This window comes from Sinocyclocheilus anshuiensis, unplaced genomic scaffold (assembly GCF_001515605.1).
Source record: "Sinocyclocheilus anshuiensis isolate Anshui unplaced genomic scaffold, SAMN03320099.WGS_v1.1 scaffold930, whole genome shotgun sequence".
NCBI classification, from domain to species: domain Eukaryota; kingdom Metazoa; phylum Chordata; class Actinopteri; order Cypriniformes; family Cyprinidae; genus Sinocyclocheilus; species Sinocyclocheilus anshuiensis.
In genome coordinates, this window is record NW_015539900.1 from 349,299 (window position 1) to 368,548 (window position 19,250).

Here is a 19,250-nt window from a genome sequence, read left to right on the forward strand (position 1 = left end):
CTGCTAATGAAAAGATGCTTTCACTATTCTGTAGCCATTTCTGTTTCTTGCCATTCTGATGCTTGCTATTGTGAACGCTTATCAATGGCCACTCTTGAACAGTTCTTCTTATTTTAAATCCTCTTTAGTCATACGTGGGACATTTAGGCACATTATTATATTCTTTAGTGTATAAAATACAAATAAACTTACTAATCATTTTTCTAACATAGATTTGGGGCCTTCTGTGGGTTTTTATGTAGACAAGTCGAGGTACTTCAATGAGACGACTGCAAAAAAGTGACACTAGAAGGGGAGTTTTAATAAAATGCAAGCTTTTCATCATTGTTCACGAGATTATGTCTTTCCAGTAGCAATTTCAGTGACTTAATTTGATGTGTTTTAATACTGTGTTGGGGCACAGGGAAGTTTTTTGTAAGCTTTGTACTCAAAATGGTTGTGACTCTGAGAGGACCGTGTGACTGCCTGATAGGTCGTGTCAGGTGAGCTAAACTAGCATTAAACTCTCAGGAAAAGACAGAGGTGAAGTGAGTGCAGCAAATTCAGGGTCTCCCAGTGGTGATGTTTTACGCGTGTTTTTGTGAGCGTGTTTGCGTGTTCAGTGCACACAGGTGTGAGTCTGATTGTGTTTTAAAGAATGTATGTGTCTTTATGGTAAATAGGTTTGTGTGTGTGTGTGTGTGTGTGTGTGTGTGTGTGTGTGAGAGAGAGTCTATAAAAGTGCTTCCTGATTTTATTGGTTAACACAATCTTTTAATTTTTTTTCTGTTGGTTGAAGTCAAGTAGCCTCGTGAGCTCGTGTACAGTATCAAAGCCCCTTGTTCTTATTTTAGTCTATATTGTTTGTACAAGAAAACAATGATGAGGATGTTCCTGTAAGCATGCAGACACAATATGAGTCCTATATATATATATATATATATATATATGATTTATACTATTATTTATTTATTTATTTGTCTTATCTATTTAGGGTTTATTTTATACGGTTCTGATTCTGTTTAGTGATCTGTCATGCCACCCTCATTTTGTGAATATGTTGTACTGTATGTATAAACATTATATGTGCATACATACGATGAACAAAGAATAAATTCTTGAAATTTTATTTGTCTTGACATGTATTACAAAATACACAAACAATATGCACACAAAACGGTTTATTTTTTGCAATATTGTCATGATGGGAAGATATTTATTAGATATCATTATTAATTTAAAACCTTAGTGATGTAAGAAACACTGGGTTCTATATTAATATTAACATATACATATACATAAATAAAAATCTAAACATTAACATACAGTCATGGCCAAAAATATCGGCACCCTTGGTAAATATGATCAAAGAAGGCTGTGAAAATTAATCTGCATTGTTAATCCTTTTGATCTTTTATTTGAAAAAATCTAACCTTTCATTGGATAAGAATTTAAAATGGGGGGAAATATCATTATGAAATAAATGTTTTTCTCAAATACACGTTGGACACAATTATTGGCACCCCTAGAAATTCTTATGAGTAAAACATCTCTGAAGTATATTCCCATTCATATTCACAATTTTGAGCACTCCAGGGTGATTATGAACATGAAATTATCCAGCCATGGCTTCCTGTTTCACAGAAATATAAATAGGAGGGAAAACAAAGCCCAAATTGCCTTAATCATCCATCACAATGAGAAAAAGCAAAGAATATATTTCTGATGTGCAGCAAAAGATAATTGAGCTTCACAAATTAGTGAAGTGGCTTTAAGAAAAGAGCTAGAGCAGTGAAAATTCCCATTTCCACCATCAGGGCAATAATGAAGAATTTCCAATCAACATAAAATGTTACAAATCTGCCTGGAAGAGGACATGTGTCTATGTCGTCCTAATGCACGGTGAGGAGGAGAGTTTGAGTGGCTAAAGACTCTCCAAGGACCATCCAAAGACCACAGCTGGAGTCTCAGGGTCAGAAAACCTTAAAAAAAATTGTCAGCACCTACATCACCACATGTTGTTTGGGAGGGTTTCAAGAAAAATTCTCCTAGCTCATCCAAAAACAAACTCCAGCATATTCAGTTATCAGACTCGACTGGAACTTCAAATGGGACTGGCTTCTGTGGTCAGATGAAACTCAAAAATGAGCTTTTTAGCAGCAAACACTCAAGATGGGTTTGGTGCACACAGGGATAAAAAGTACCCCATGTGTACAATGAAATATACTGCTGTATTTTTGATGTTGTGGGCCTATATTTCTACTGGAGGTCCTGGACATCTTGTTTAGACACATGGCACCATGGATTCTATCAAATACCAACAGATAAAAAATCAATAAGTGACTGACTCTGTTAGAAATCTTATAATGGGCCATGTTTGGATCTTCCAACCGTACAATAATCCAAAAACAGACCTTAAAAACAACACAAAAATGGGTCACTGGGCACAAAACATTTATTTCATATGATATTTCCCCCCATTTTAAATTCTTATTATCCAATGAAAGGTTAGATTTTTGTGATTTTTTTTCACAGCCTTCTTTGATCATATTTACCAAGGGTGCCAATATTTTTGACTATGACTGTATGTATTATATATATATATATAATTATAAAAAATGCATTTTATGATGAACACAGTGTAGGCAGTATAAGCACAAGTGACAAGCCATTCCCGCATCTGCGCCCGCGCTCGCGCTCGCTCTCACCTCATGTTTGCGGCTGAATATAAATGATCATCATAATTAATGGACAACTAGACTATATCAGGGAAAAGACATCAGCGCAGTCCGGCGCAGAGAAAAGAAGAAAAAAAAACAAGATGAAGCCCGTGCATTACTTTCAGGTAACTACGTTCATAATCATAATCCTGTGAAACTTTTTTGACTGTTGACTTCAGTAACGTGTTTTAATGTCGGTAATAATTTCACCACCACTAACAACAACGCATCTGACTTAATATTCTAGTTTTCATGACTTAAAATGTATTATATAAAAACAATGAGGCAATAAAATGAGGAAATCTCACAACCCTTACCAAAATTAACCATGGTTTTATCATAGTAAAACTAATTAATTTTATTTTCTGTGATTTCTGAATGCTTGAGACTATAAAATCAATCAGACAACGGTATTAATACAATTATAGCCATAGGTAACTGTCTAGAGCTACAATTGTCATTTATAAATAATCCAATTTAATTACTATTTATTTATTTAGTTTTATATTTTATTAAAGTTCTATTTTGACCCTTTATAGTAGGGTTTTTTTTTTCACAACAATGCTATTCTGCTTAGGGCACCCATTTGGCCAGCAGCGGCCCTGTGGATATTGCTCAGTGGAATGTAAGCTCTTTTTTTAATATATAACATTTATAGGCCTAGTTTTTAGCGGGGCTACCTTGGAGTGAATTCAGGTCAAATGGGACGCTTTTGCCATTGAGAAGACTAGGGAAAAAAATGTCCCAATTCACTCGGATTCACACTTGTGGTGTTGTTTAGCGGCAAATACCTAGTTAGAACAAAAGGAGGCGCTGTAACGAAAGAAAATACTAGGCCAATGGCAGGCTACGGATTTCAGAAGTAGGCCTACAAAGACGCGGGCAGTACAACATAAACAATGGCACCATATTCATGAGATGGGGGGTTTAAGAGAACTAGTGGGATTCTTTACAGGTAAATCAGACTAGGTAAGCAACTTTATTGCTGGATGGACTGCGTGGAGAAAGAAGGGTGCTTGCAAAGCTAATATTCCTCATTATTCCTCAAATCGTCTGTGCATAACTCATATCGCAACAAACAAGAATGATAGCTTTATGCGGCTTACTGAGGAAACCGGTGTTATGAATTCTATGGACCTATGTGATCAGGCCATATACAATTCACATACAATTTGCAATGTAATGTCAAATTGTGATGCAATTCCACTTAGTTCTTGAGATGTAGGCTAATACGACAGTACTATTATCTTATAATAGGCGTCACTGAGGATCCAGCAACAAAGCACTTGTTGCTCTTATGCACCTTGCAACGCCCCCACATACAGTAGCCTACAGCACATCTATGATAATTAATTGATAATTAAACATAATTAGGACCCCTATTGAAAACGATTGCACGAATCATCTCGGAATTGTTGACTGTTTCCCAAAAGTATCATTAGGTAACCAGTGTCTGCCTGAATGAATATTTTGCACTAGGGCTCATTCAGTCACGCGCAAGAAAGCCGCAAATTGAAAAATGAAAAGATCAAATATTTCTGACAACACTACATGGGTCACCATGTCCTTGTCACTGCCGGGAATCGCACGAATGCGGCCTTAGTGCAAAAAATAAATAAAAAAGTAAAATAAAGTTGCTTGACACAAAGGCAACATTTCAATAGGCTGCTTGTAGAACTGACTGCGACTTGAATATTATGCGCTTTCATGTTAAGTGTAAACCAAGTAAAAAGGCACGTTTGGCACGCTTGATGGTCGTTTTTGCAAATAATAAATATAGCTTTCTTGAATTAATTAAATTGCATATGAATACTGATATTTGTCTTTTCCTCTTTTAGTTCATTATGTTCATAGCCTAGGTCAAATCGTAAAAAGAGCTTGGACTAATTAATATGAACGCACTTTATCGCCGTAAGGAATTGTATATTTAAGAATTAAAAAATAAACAAAAAAATCAGTCTTTCAGTCAGTGATTCTCAATTGGAGGGTCACGACCAAAACTATTTCTAATGCGGGTAATACATTGCAACTAAATATAAAACCGTATAGTTTGGACTTTGGACGTTTGGTAAATCTTGGCCATATATTGTTGACGTCAAAGGCCGTGCGCGGTGAAACTTTGCTGTATTTTTGGCGTATAAATCACCTGTCGCATATTAAGTAGCATACAACATTTGGCTCTTTTGGTGTTTATTCACTGGCTTGAAATATCACACCTCCGCGGTTGTTTATGCATTATCAAAATTGTCAGATGTTCTGTTGTGCATATTGCAATGTCTGTTAGTTTTAAATGGTAATAAAAATATCTAATTTTGAAGGCATTTTGTTTACTTTTCTACAATTAAACAGTTTGGGTGTTTTGTTTGGTCGCACGGAATAAAACCTTCAACTAGGTTGTAATTCGTCATGGACCAAATTTTACAGGGAATACATTTGTAGGCTACCTAGTAATAATTGTATTTAATTTTCGCCTCATTATATTAGGTCTGTTTCATATCAGTGTTCATATTTTGGCAAGATTTTAGCACTGTTTTGTGTGTGGTCGACGAACTATAGAAATGTTGCGAAATTTGGACCTTCAGCACCTTTGTACCTGACAGCTCCCATTCGTTCTGCTTAAAAGTAAACCATTTGCTTGCTGGTTTGTGAAACTTTTTTTTTTACTTGCCACTATGTAGCACTAAGGACTTTGTTTCACGATATAGGCCTATAGCCTAGCCTACGTTTTAGGAAAATATTCTTAAGTTTTATTATTCAGGTTTGAATTTTTAAACTTGTCGGTGGTTGTTGAGATGTAAGACTTCTTTGTAGTTCACTATTTTGCAGGATGAATAATGAAGAGATATAGGAATAAAACTAACTGCGGGCAGCCATATTTTCAGATTAACACAGATAGACATATCAATTAGTCTAGGATGTAGTGAATCAATAATCCTCTTAATCTCCGCGAGGATAAACGTAATAATAACTATGTAACACTTTTATAGGTGCTGTTTACGCTTCTGAGGGGATTATGATTAGCCTACGCTTCCAACTACATTCCCCAGTTCCAGATCAGTGAAATTGATGCTTTTAATCTAGGATCAAATACAAGTCTTCCTTTAATGGGTTTAATCGAAGTTTTTATTCGATTAAATATCTGTTGGTACAGTAGATATAGGCTACATTGAGATGCTGAGTCTGGGTTTCTGCTGATAGGCTAATGAAGAATAAACCATTGCCTTTCTTAATACATTAAGGGACAATGCGTCCCCGTGTGATGTGACACTTAAGAAAGAACGCTTTATTTGTTCATCCCTGTGAATGCAGGAATCCCTCCACACCCCACGACTGCCGTTCTAATTTGTCTGGCAAGCTGGAGAACGAGCGCTCGGTGCGCTGTTGCTGCTCCTGTTGCTCTGGCGCATGTGGCTGGATTCCCAGGGAACCCCAGTGTTCTGCAGCTTGCGCTCCTAACATCTATGACCCTTCAAAGAGGCCGTGAAAACGCAAAGCTCCTGTAGTCAATAGTTGTCTACCAGTCAGTCTTTTTGAATACCAGGTCAATAAATGTAAAGTGTGGAAACAATGAAAGCCACTTGACAGGCGCGTCGACAAAGTGTGGTGCCTTTTATCGTTTTACATTACCCAACACGCGAGGACCAATGCCACTCACATCGCGCGGCTTTTGTTTCAACAATTATTGGCTATTTGTTGCTGAAAATATATTTTTTGAAATGGCCCACGAAGTGCCTTTCAGAGAAGCCAAGTCAAAATCATGTCTCCTGAAACATTGGCGGTTCAAGAGGTTTGGTGCACCTACTGTCAAGCCCATATTACCTTGTTAAGTAGCCCAATTATTGTCATTGATTTATTCATTTAATCTGCCTTTATATCTAATCCTTTCTCTAATCCTGTTTGACACGAGAGATTAAACGGATTAGCAGCGATTTCCACTGTATTTAGAATTAAATAAACTTTCCTCTCGTTAATCCAAACTGTTTCTAAAGCATCTGAAACACAACAACAACAACAACAATAATAATAATAATAATAATAATAATAATGATTAAATTATGTTAATGTTTTAATAATTATTAATAATAAAAAAAAAAAAATCTTAGTTTTCAAGCTTTTGACGTGTCTTTTCCTGCTGCTTGCAGCCTTTACTCGCCTCGTTAACTGTAATGCACCATGACCTGAAATAAGACGTCTCATTTATAATGCTCATCGTTGTAATATCTGTTCAAAAATCCATGTGTTGCTATTCCCATGCCAGCCCAAGGTCTGCAGCCGCGGCCGCTGAGATATGTGACATTGCTTAATTGATAGCGCAAAGGTGACGGTCACGGTCCCGTCTGTGCTTAATGTCTCAATGACTCGCTTTGCTGAACAACCGGTGGGCGTTCAGGTGCCACTTGTGTCGCTCCACAGTTAACTACAGGTGCACCATTCCAATTCATGGGCAGTTTATATGCGCGTTATGCACTTGAACATGAACTTTGTGCTCTTGGGTAAATAGTCCTTAAATGGCATTTCTTATTTATGTTATGATGAAAAACAAAATCATTAAGCTATTCATTGAAATGCACGCAATATTGACGTAGAAATGCTTTCTGGTGTGTTTGCACTTCGTCAATTTTGAAACTTTCAAGCAATAAATTAATTAAATTAACAGTCCTCTTACAACAAAAAAAAAAAAGACATTTATCAACACCTTTTTTAATATTCTAAATACGCGTTTTAGCATACAAGCTGTACGGCTGCTCTGTTCATTCAGTGCCGGCAGTGGGTCTCTTTGAGTGCAGAGCGCGCAAGTGGTGTGATTCCCACGGATTGTCCCTCGCGTTGCAGCTTGCAGCGGGGTGCAACAACCATACACTCACCAGACCCTTTTTTCCCTTTTACTAACAAAGTGACCCCCTCCATCTTTATTTGAATAGCAGAGAATAAGGGTTGTTTATGGGCTCCAACCAGTTAGCATCTCAGGTACCAGCATAATTTGTTGTGAGGTGTTTTACAAACCTCCTCATTGGCGACCACTGTGAGGCACACTGCTCTTAATTCCAGTACCAGCCCCCTACATAATAAAACCATACCCGCTGCTTGTCGTTTCTCTGCTGGTATATTTATTCTTGTTTGTTATTCAAGCACTTGTATAATGATGTCTCGTGTTAAAAGAAAAGAAAACATTAAAGCACTACTTTATAGGACAAAACTGCCTCTCTTCCACTATGGGAATTCGTCGGTCAAACGCGTGGAGCTCCCAACTGCAACTCTACAATAATTATTTTAAATCCAATTTAGTTGGTATTTATAATAAATCTATTTTAAACGGTTTAAAAATAATTTCAGGAAAATTAACATTGAGGTTTGAATGCAGGGTTTACCTACTTTTTCCTACAATTTTTTTTTCTTTTACGTAGGCTTAATGATTTATAGCTAATCTATTGTTCTCTCACTTTTTAAAATTTATGAATAATAAAGCTGTTAGGAGCATGAAAAAAATTTACAGACATGCATCTTTTTTCATAATATTAATGGACACAATATTCAAAATTCTCAGCTGTCAATGTGGCGATACCATTTCAAAAGGTGCTTTTCAAAAGATGTACATTTCAGTTGCTATATGCACGTTTTAAATACTATTATGTACCTTTAAACTTTTATTATGTACCATATAGGGATAAATAAGATACACATTTATATTTTAGAGTAGCCTATACCGCTTTTTTTCTGAAAAGCCGCCCATTGACTTGTAAAACCCTCTATATAAATTACACTGACATCTTTCACTGAATCAATAGATTTGAATATTTGAGTTTTAAAATGGAAACCAAACTTTTTTTTTCTTTTTACAAAACTAAGAGACAGTGATTTAAGTTAGCGTTCTGCAGATGTCTTTCAAATAGCGTTTCTCTTAATGTAGGTAGCTCAGTGAGAGTCATTTTTATGTTTGTTTTGCCATTCAGTTTTTTTTCCGCCTGAACACGTATTGTTATAGAATTGGTCGTTTAGAGTGACTATAGGTTGTTCGTACTGAAAGCTGCAAACGCCCCCGCTTTAGCGCTGAAGCGCTGAAGCTCTTGCCTTATTCTTTTGATTGTTTCTTGGACAGGCGAGCGTCCACTGCTTCGATACAAACGTGCGGCCTGGCATCCCACAGCCCATGATTGATGAGAGACCTATTCTTTACCCTTTCTGCCTCTTAAATGACAGCTCCTTTCACTGACATCACTCATACACAAATGTTTGTGCTGTATTGTATGGACCTCGTGGACAACCAATGGGGCTTTAACATAGCTGCACGTCTCGATAATTAAGAGGCTGATGGAAGGGGCTTTGCGCACGCGAATGGTGAGCGCTTGAATGGTTACCTGCTTTAAGAGGAGCCTCAAGGTGACAGGGTCAACAGTAGGCCTACCTACCTCTCTGACCCCTTAATTACATGTGATAACTGTGTGCACTTTATCCAGTCACCGTTAATGGTGGAAAGACAAACGGAAGGACAAAACTAACATTAAGCGTCAATAATTAAGAGAGCGCAGCGTGTCCTTTAACTGCTGTTACGTGTCTGTCTGTTCGTTGAACAGCAGAGGAACTGAGAAATTAGACAATTCACACAATAACTGTAATACTTTTGGAAAATTAATAGACTTTCAGAAAAAAAAGGTACAAAAGCTGTCACTGGGGTGGTACCTTTTCCAATGGTTTATTAACGGTTAAATAACACGTTTATTTACCCTAAACGGGTGTATATTAGTACCTTAAAGGTAGGCTACATCTTTAAAATAAAGGCTCTTAATGGCATGTATGGTTTCATGAAGAACCTTTAACATCAATGGAACCTTTTCATTGCACAAAAGGTGCAAAAACAAGAATTGTTTACTGAAAGGTTCTTTTGGGGAACCCAAAATTGTTCTTATGGCATAGATGCGAAAACCTCCTTTTGGAACCTTTATTTTTCATACATGGGTCATTTTACTACCTTTTGAAAGAGTACAAGACCAGTGACGGCTTTTGCACTTTTTTCCTGAGAGTGCATGATGGCATGCATATTAAGTATATTTTAAGGAAATTAATTTAAAATATTCGTGCATTGCAGTTTTATAAATGCACATGTGGGTTTCCTTATTTATTTTTTATTATAAAATTTAGTGTGCAGTAAAATCACATATTTCTGTCATTTATGTCGATTAAATTATATGTAAAAGATATAAAAATGATTTAAAAACAAAAATATAAGAACAATGGTTTTATTTATTCTGGTCATTTATTAAGGTTCGACTGAGACACGATTTCTGATACAGTTGTCAATATAGGCAGTCGCTTTGTCAACAATTTAGGACCATGTCCTGTCTCGGTGTTTTGGGCTCAGGGGGCGCGTACTGGGGGGGGTGGCCTTATCCTAAGGTGAGCTGCCTCAGCTGCGGGCGCTGGGGATGCTTAGCGCTGATTGGTTGGCGCTTACGGTCAATGGCACGCGACTATGGATGTAGTTATAAGAGTCCTCGCGTGCCGCCTTTCAAACTGAACCAACTCTTGAGCATCAAGAGGAAAGATCGAAGAGTCGGCGATTGTTGTTACAGGGCAACACCAACACAGCACAAAAAATGGACACTGTGTTGGATCCATTCACAGGCTTGGACTCCTTCTCCTCCCCTTATTTCGACGACGATGACTTATTCACGGACCACTCGTCGAGGGACCACTTGGACACAGACGACTTTTTGGATGAGGACGTCGATTTCCTCACCAATCAAATCCAAGAATATTATAAGGACAGTCGGATATCACAGGACGGAGATTATTGTGACGTTGGCAACTTCTCTTTTTCCTCGTCGTCTTCGACTTTCTCGTACGGATGCGCTGACAGCACCTCGGAACTGTCCCCTCACAGAGACGGTCCGTTGCTGAAGAGGCGGAGGCGCATGCGATCCGAAGCGGAGATGCAACAGTTGCGTCAAGCTGCCAACGTCCGGGAGCGACGGAGGATGCAGTCCATTAACGATGCTTTCGAGGGACTGCGATCTCACATTCCTACTCTACCATACGAGAAGAGACTTTCGAAAGTTGACACATTACGTCTGGCAATCGGCTACATAAACTTCCTTGCAGAACTTGTGCAGTCCGACATGCCGATCCGGAACCCACACAATGATACTTTAAACCAACCTAAAAAGGTCATCATTTGCCACAGAGGAACAAGTATGTATACCATTATTGTATTATTTCATTATTATTAATATTATTATTATTAAACAACTCTCTCCCGTTTTTTCCAGGATCCCCATCTCCAAATGACCCAGACTACGGTTTGCCTCCTCTCGCCGGACACTCTCTGTCATGGACTGATGAGAAGCAGTTAAAAGATCAGAACATCATTAGGACAGCGAAAGTTTGGACACCAGAGGACCCACGAAAGATGCACTTAAAATCATCCATCAACAACATTGAGAATGAACCCCCCTTTAACTTTATTTCCTAAGGCAGTGCTATTATTATTCTGTATACACATTGTGTACAACTGAATTGTATGGATATATCCATGTTTTGTTTATTTGTAATGTATTATTGTTACTATCTGTTACTATTTCAGCTATTTAGTCTGAATTGAAGATAAGGCCACTGGCAATCATTTTGTCTCGTATTTAATTGTTTGTGCTGTAATATATTTTTCTAATTTAATACGGATTGTATGTCAAACAAAGCCTATTTTTATACAAACGAAACACGAAAATCGTCTATATTTATACTGGTATGATGACTCAATACATTTGTCTAATATCTCACTCTCATCTGTTCGAATCTTTCAATGTACCCACAACAGGCCGATATAAAGCAATTCCTAGGACCATATGGACATTACTATTGTTTGTTTGTTTCCTCAAAACTCAACAATAGTTTAAAATATCAAAATGATCCAAAATTAAATTAATTTTGGCAAACATGCACCACATGGTATATAAAATTCGAATTGTACAACAGTATAGCGTCAGTATATGACGATATATCTTGTAGACAGGTCATCTTTTATTCTTTGCCTATGAATAGAGTCAAATCGTGCGATTAGCTGTAACTAAAACGTGATTTCTGAATAGATACTTTAATGTGAGGTGTGAAGCCCTGGATATAGTGTAGAACGACAGCTGAAAGATGTCACTATTTATCATTATGGAAATCTGACGGACCCTTGCTGTGACTCTGACAGTTTGGGTGAAAAATAAATAAATAACGAAACAGGAGAGGAAGGAGTATGTTTTAAAGTGTGGCTCCAAATTGGTAAAAGAGGCATGACGTTTCCTTTGCCTTGGGCAGTTGGCCTGGGTACACTGCAGGTGCTCCAAGGCAAAATTTTCCCGTGGTATCCACTTGTGTTCTATGTACCCAGTTGTCTCTACGTCAGCTCTCGCAGTTATTAAGAGGTAGCCCAAACACATGCCCATGTCCACATGTCCAAAGTAAACTCATGAAGAGCGACTGGAAGCTTATATCATGGATAGACTGAGACTGGAATCACAGGTATTTATTTAATAATCATTTTTAACATCTCAGTTGTTTATAATGTAATGTTTGTTATTGCTTGCTCATTATATCACATTATCAATACATTGTGTACAATCATATCATTAGTGGAAATATTATTATTGTATTACATAATTATATGTTTGTTATTATTAACTAATGTTTACTACTTACCAATGTATTTATTTCCCCATTTTGTTAGTTGTTATCATGTAAGTTTATTATGCGGAGATGACTATTTAATTAGTGTCAGCAATATTTCACAAACTCTATTGTGAACGTCCCTAATGAATTAAACGAAATCTTAACTGATCGACATAATCCAACCTTTCCATGTATTAGCGCCTCATTAAACGCGTTGATTTCTGCTATCCAGGGCGCAGGACTAAAACCATGTAATCCCATTATGCTCATTAGAAAGTCAAATGTTACCAAGTCAGACTTAACTAAGATAAAGGACCCCAGACGTCTTATGGCGATTTCAACTATTTGCCCGTGGTAACATTTCAATTTGATTAAGGGAAGACAAAAATGCTGCTATCATTGTATTTTGGCACATCACGCTAGTGAAAGAGAGTGTTTGAAAACAGGCACAGTACAAAACCCTTAAAGCATCTTTTGGAAGAGCGCCGATGGAGCGGAAGAAAAAGGCTGATGCACTGGATCTTTTCAGGTTTCTGTTTTGTCACTTAGGGGTTTTGGCTTGGCAAAGCTTAAAAGGCGACCATTTATTGCTTGTCAGGTTTATTCCCGTTATTAGCCTATGTGTTCCAACGTCCCACAGACTCTTTTGGGAAGTCCGCGACTGTGGATGCCCGTGGGTAGAAAATTATGTTGTGCGGAACACGAATTAGAATAGCCTACTTGTTGCGCGAGCCGGTACGCTACAGGGCGATCTCATGTTGTTTTTGCCCAGTCGTGGACATTTCATTAACAACAAGCTACAAACAAACAGAATTGATAACTGTATAAAAATGTGATTTTAAATGTAGCGTTTGTCAACGTTTTAGTCATGTTCTGCGTGCGTTAAAGCAGACATATTTTGCGCTGTGAAATTTTAGCAAAATAAATCTGCTGTCGCCGTCATACATTTTTGAGCCCCATGTAGTCCACACCTAATTATTAAAGAAAGTGAAACGATTACGCACGGTGTCAACAATCTTAGGATGCGCACTAAACTGGGAACGACGCCTATCAAGATTCTCATAAGCGTTAAATCTGTTCATATTCGGATTATCCCCTGCAAAAAATATGGAGGATAAGACTGAAAATCTTTGAGTCTAGTGCATTTTCATTAGTGCATGGCAACAGTGCATCGGGGTGCCAGCTGCCAGCTTGAACAAACACCAGTTGATTCCCCTGTACCCAAACTCTTTAAAGCCTACTAAATCCCCCATGTCCGAGTCGCGTCCCGGGGGTACAGCCTGATCCTCAGTGTAACAAATATATCACTAATTATTTGCCCAAAAATATTACCTCGGGAGGGCACAGGCTAACAGGTGCTGGAGAAAGCCAGGCTCATCACGCACCCCGGGTAGGGGGACTTTGTTGCCAAAGTACAGGCTGTCCAGGCGCCCCTAGTTTTACACGGTGCTGAGTCTGCAGATAATTGCCATGATATCTTTATTGCTAGGACTTTAACATCTCCGTCCCTGTCGAGTTTCTCTTCGATGCACCTGGTATTTCAAACTTGTTCTTTTTGTGCGCCTGGGTCCTGGACAGCAGCTGCTTAAAACAAGCAAAGAGGGAGGCCCGTCTCCGTCTACAACGTCTCCAAGACGTGTTGGCATGGTTGTCTTGTCTTTAATGTACCATTAGCCTTTGTGTTGACACAATATGGGAACAGTAAAGCATGACGTGCGTTATAATAAAACACATTTTCAATGATCCACCCGGATTTAGGGCGCCAACGCGAGTCAGCCGACAGTATTGTTTTGTCGTCCAAGTCAACGGGCAATAGACGCATTGCTGTGTCTTGATCAAGCCATTAAATTTATGTCCACCAATTTTTCACTTGCAGAAAAAGGAGCCGAGTGCTGCCTTCTAAGCACATTGATTTCCCCGCCATCACCTGGCGCTCGGTTTAGAGGGAAGGGTAATGCGAGGCGCTTCGTCAAGCGACTCCGTTAACATAAGGCCCTCACCATCCTGCTCCATTGTTTCGTCTTGTTAATAACTCATTACCCGGATTTAACAAATCCTCCATTGCATATGTTTGGTGTCTCCATATTTTGATCCGTACGATTAAGCAGATGTTACGATTGAAAACTGAAAAGTCCAAGGCTACTCATGTCTGAAAGGAGAAGCGCGGTCTCCGCGCGGGCCTAACAAAGAGCCTTGGAGATCTTCAGACAGACATTTACGACCAATAAACAGACTTCAACCTGCTCTATTTCAGCCATTGTGTCGTTTTTGAATAATTAAGGTTAATAAGAATAGGTTTGTACACTTTGCATGCCAGGACCTCAGGTGCGGGGTGACATGATTAATGATGTGCCTGATTTTTGCCAAGCTTGAGAGCCCTTCTCTTGGACCTTCAAGCTGATTGAAAATATTGTCATTTCTTTGATTCACAGCATTACTTTCATTCAGGACAAAGCCGGGTGATGAAAAGCTTATGTTGTAATGAAACACACTACGTGGTGGCTGCGCTGCCTCAGAAAAGAAAGAGCGAGTCAATACCCGGGAGCGCTTGGGTTTGTGCGCACGTAGTCTACTCCATCTAAATCAAATAAAGGGAACCTTTCCAACTTTTAAAAGACCACGTTTTACCTTTATTATGTATCCATTAAGCATATGGTGCGAAAGCAGCAGCCTTTGTACTGACGAAACCCTCGACAGAGCAACCGGTGTCTATTGCGAATCATTTAACTTCTTAGCAGCCAAACAGGATCCAGGGAAACAAGTGCACAAAAGCGCGCACGCGTGCAAGACTTTTAAGAAAAATAAAATATTGTTCAATTGCGCATAAAAGGAGAGAACGACCGCCTTAGACAGCACCTCATTCTACTTTGTAACAAAAGACGCCAGTTACCTCCAGAAAAAAATACTCTTATGCCATGACATTGAACCATGGAAAATAAAATATCACCAAGGCAAGCTGGGGTTTTGCGCACGGGATGCCCGGCTAACAAGAGCGAAATGGGTAGCTGGCAGAGTTTGCTCCTCTGAAGGTGGCCTCCCTCTCTTCACCCCAAAGCTTGAATCCACTTGCAGCACAAGACTTGCCTTAAGATTTTTATTTTCTTGACTCACTTTTTTCTATGAGGATTCTTTATGCACTTAATGTGCTTCTTTAGAAATGTTTTACAGTATCTCATTAAATCTTAATAAATTACTAAAATGAAAACCTAAGTAAGCTAAATAATTTTTTACCTTGTAATTAACAGCCCATCTATGCAAAGTAAAATTATACATATACTTAAACATTAAAAAAACATTATAACCTCAAGTATTATTATTAATATCTGAAGATCGTGATTATCATCATTTTTTAATAATAGTTTTGTACATTATGACATCACGATGGTTTATCGATGCACAGCAGTTCAATGAATGGTAGGCTACTGGTGTTTTTCCAAGTCACGGTCAAAGCAAACTTCAAGAAGATTTGCTCAAAAAAGCCAAACAGTTACTTTAGAAGCCATAGCTGACCGTACAAAACTTGCATTTGCCTAGTAGTGGTAATCTAGGCAAAAAAATAAATAAATCGTTGAACTTTAAACTCAAAACACAAGGTTCACGACTAGCCACAATAGTATCTCTGGTGCTTTATAATAACAATTCAGATTGGTCGCCCTACACCAGGGACAGCTGGCTTTGCTTGGCCATGGAACCCCATACCACCCTTGGTGGACCATACACAACGACACTGACCTTACCGCGGGGGAAGCCAAAATGTGCCTTTGACTGAATTAGCCTCAAAGACGTCTTGCTATGATCTTTGTTCGCCACAGAATGGATTGAATATTGTTCTTAATATGAGGGGCATTGTATCCAGCTTTTGCGTGCCCCATATGAAATATTACTGCTCCTTTATTCAAACTCTCGTATTTCAAGGCAGGCATGTAGTTACCGTATGCGGTTTTGTGTCAGTGCTAAGATATCCAGACCCTGCCTGTCACTTCATTTCAATGCCTGGATCCCATACTTTTATTAATGTTTTCTGCTTTGTTCGAACCCATGGCCAAGGAAATACACACTCGTATAGTTCTTCAAGGAATAAGGGCTTAGAAACTTGAAAAATTCGGTTAACATATCAATACACTCCATTCCGCAAGGCATGCAACAGTTCCATAAATAAATGATCGAATCGTGCAAATTATGCAAATACTTTGTGTTAGTAATTTTAGTAGCATATTTTTAAAGCAGTGTTTTATTTTGGGTTTTTTTTTTACATGATAAAAATGAAAAGTAATATTTGGCTTAAAAAGGTTCTATTTTTTCACTGGTTACAGTTTTCCTTTTTTTCCCTAACAGCAACTACTTTTCTAATTTTCCAAAAGAGCCAGCGTTCTGCCTATGAGAAGGGAACAGCTTCGCGTTGATAATTGATCCAGTTTTTTATTCAGACTTCTACCTTCCGCAAAGACACAGAAAAGTCGGGCTAAAATGTGATAAATTACCAATATGCAAATTTCATTCAGTGGCGTTTGTAAGTGTGTCTATCTGAAAGTGAATAAGGCCTTGCAGTCAGTCTGCGCGCACTCGGGGAGCTCGGGACCCCAGGGCGCGGATCAAAGCGCCCCATTCTTTTTCATCCCCGGTATTCTCCCACAAACGATTTCGATACAATATGTTTCCATGATGCACGTCATGTGCCTGGGACGCAGAACTCGTTGCATCTTTGCACAATGCGTCGACTGCCTTTTGTTCGACAGGATGGACTTGAGAGGGTTTTCCCCCTAGTTGCCAGGTTTCTAAAGTGTAAAAGCATGCATCATTTTTCACCAGGTCTCGTTTTAATATTCACAAAAGGAAATCTATGAAAACAGACCTTTCAGTTGTTCGCTGGCATGAACCTCACTGCTGTCCAACTGATTTCTCCTATTATAAGCATTTCTCAGCGGGGAGGTATTATTTAGAGTAAAGACGTCCAGCTTTATGTCATTAATGCATAATTTCTCAAAACAATAAATAAAATCTATAAATAAAAAATATATAATCTCTTGATAATCTCTGAGATTAAAAAATGGACTATATTATTTTAATTAATTGCTTGAATTATTATTATTTCTTTATTTTTTAAGCATCCAAGTACCCTTGGTAACCCCGGCACTCTGAAAAACTTTAAATTCTCCGTTCCTCAATTGTTTTCCAGCTTTGAATGAACTGATAGCTGTGGCAGAGGGGAAGAAAAAGTGTAACACAGCTCAGTGCAACTTGACCATAAGGTTAGAGTGATTGGCTGAAATGGCCTTGGGCCAGAGCTGGGAAAGCTTCCAGGCCAGACTCCCATTAACCCTCTATGGTGAAACTCTGCTGGAATCCAACACACCAGCCATCGCCATTTATCCACCAACTAATGAAACTAATTAATTTCTGGAGTTCAGCTAAAATTCCACTTTGTTGTTTTACAACCTGAGCCTGAAACCCTGTGAAAGTAGCAAACATCTTTAGTGCGATACCCCCTGCTGAGATTGTTTTAGCTAATGATATATATCTGACATCTTATAGTAGTTTCTATGGTAACAGGGCTGCAAGCAGTTCGGACCATGCTGGTCTGTTCAGTAGCACAGCAGTATGGAAAAGTTGTTTTGTGACTCTGGCAATGGACCAGTTAGTGGAAGATTACAAGGAATTAGGCCATAATCACATAATCCCTGAGAAAAGGGTCACGGCACAGTGATCAGGCTGATCAAGTCATAACCCAATAACCATCCGTTGTACATGACAGATAGTTAAAGGAGAAATTGATAATTGATTCTAAGCTTGTCCCTGAGGGTCAGTGGGGTCTGGAGAGATCAGAATTCGGAGAACAGCTCTGCAGGGGTTTGCCACAGAGCGACACTGTTTATACAGAACACTACAGCTACCAGCCAAACCACTCTGTTCTACAGATTTAGAAGGTCAATGGTACTGTTTATCACGTCATACTAAAGCTTAGAGTAAAATTAACTGTTTGATTTTTTCAAAGCACGTACAAAATGTAAAAGTAGAGCCCATTTCATATGATCATTTATTCTGTACAGTGTGAAGAAGCGAAATAAAGACCGAGCGCAAGCGATGGGGGCAGAGCAAGACTAAAGACTGAAATGGGTTCGAGAGCCAAGATCTTATTGTTCGGCTTCACAGCCATTGAGATCGCCTCCAAAGCTGTGCATTCCGCTGGTTTTGTGCTGTATGCGGCATGCGGAAAGCGAAAGACCATTCTTGGAGCACTCTTTACTGTGGCAGAAGAATGCATACTGTTACTCATGTCTGCACCTCTCCAACAGCATTCAGGCTTAAGAGCTGCAGTAGACTGAGCCCATTCACAGCACAGTCAATTACAGTCAGTTAAAGTCACGATAGCCTTTGTTTTCTCTTAATGGGAGCTCTGTGTGGCTTCACTATGGGAGAAATCTAATGAATTTACTTAAAGAGATTTGAAGTTTTCTCTTTGCTTTGCTTGAAAGCATGCCAAGCAAGTTCAAACGCACTGTACAGTGCCGTGATATCTTCACTGACAAAATAACCGGGCTTTTCTTCAAAGGTACGAAATAGGAATTGCTGTATATATGCTTTATTAGTGCGAGAAACTGATGGATCAATATCCTTAAATATAATAATAAGACTATGAGTTCAATCTAACTAGGTGTTTCCTTTTTTAGATATAAACTATTAATACACAATTAAAACAATGTTGTTATTGATGTACAAATATATTTTTTAAATAAATCTCATCGCCATATTGCATAATATCTTTGACTGCTCCTCAACTCTGTGATTTTATTTCTGATTTATAAAGAAGTTTCATTACATCATCAAGTTTTGAAATGACAAAAACAAGCTGTGCACAGACTAAGCCATTTCTGTTTTAAATGTGATTTGAACTTCAAAAAACCT

General features: G+C 38.5%; 1 protein-coding gene across 1 annotated transcript; it reads left to right on the top strand.

Annotated features, from left to right (window-relative positions):
• The first annotated feature begins 10,232 nt into the window (after positions 1-10,232).
• On the top strand, positions 10,233-11,166 carry LOC107686074 (pancreas transcription factor 1 subunit alpha). The gene is made up of 2 exons (XM_016482909.1): positions 10,233-10,886; positions 10,964-11,166. Exons 1-2 carry the CDS (start codon positions 10,292-10,294, stop codon positions 11,164-11,166), a joined length of 798 nt encoding a protein of 265 aa, XP_016338395.1. The 5' UTR covers positions 10,233-10,291.
• The last annotated feature ends 8,084 nt before the right edge of the window (positions 11,167-19,250 follow it).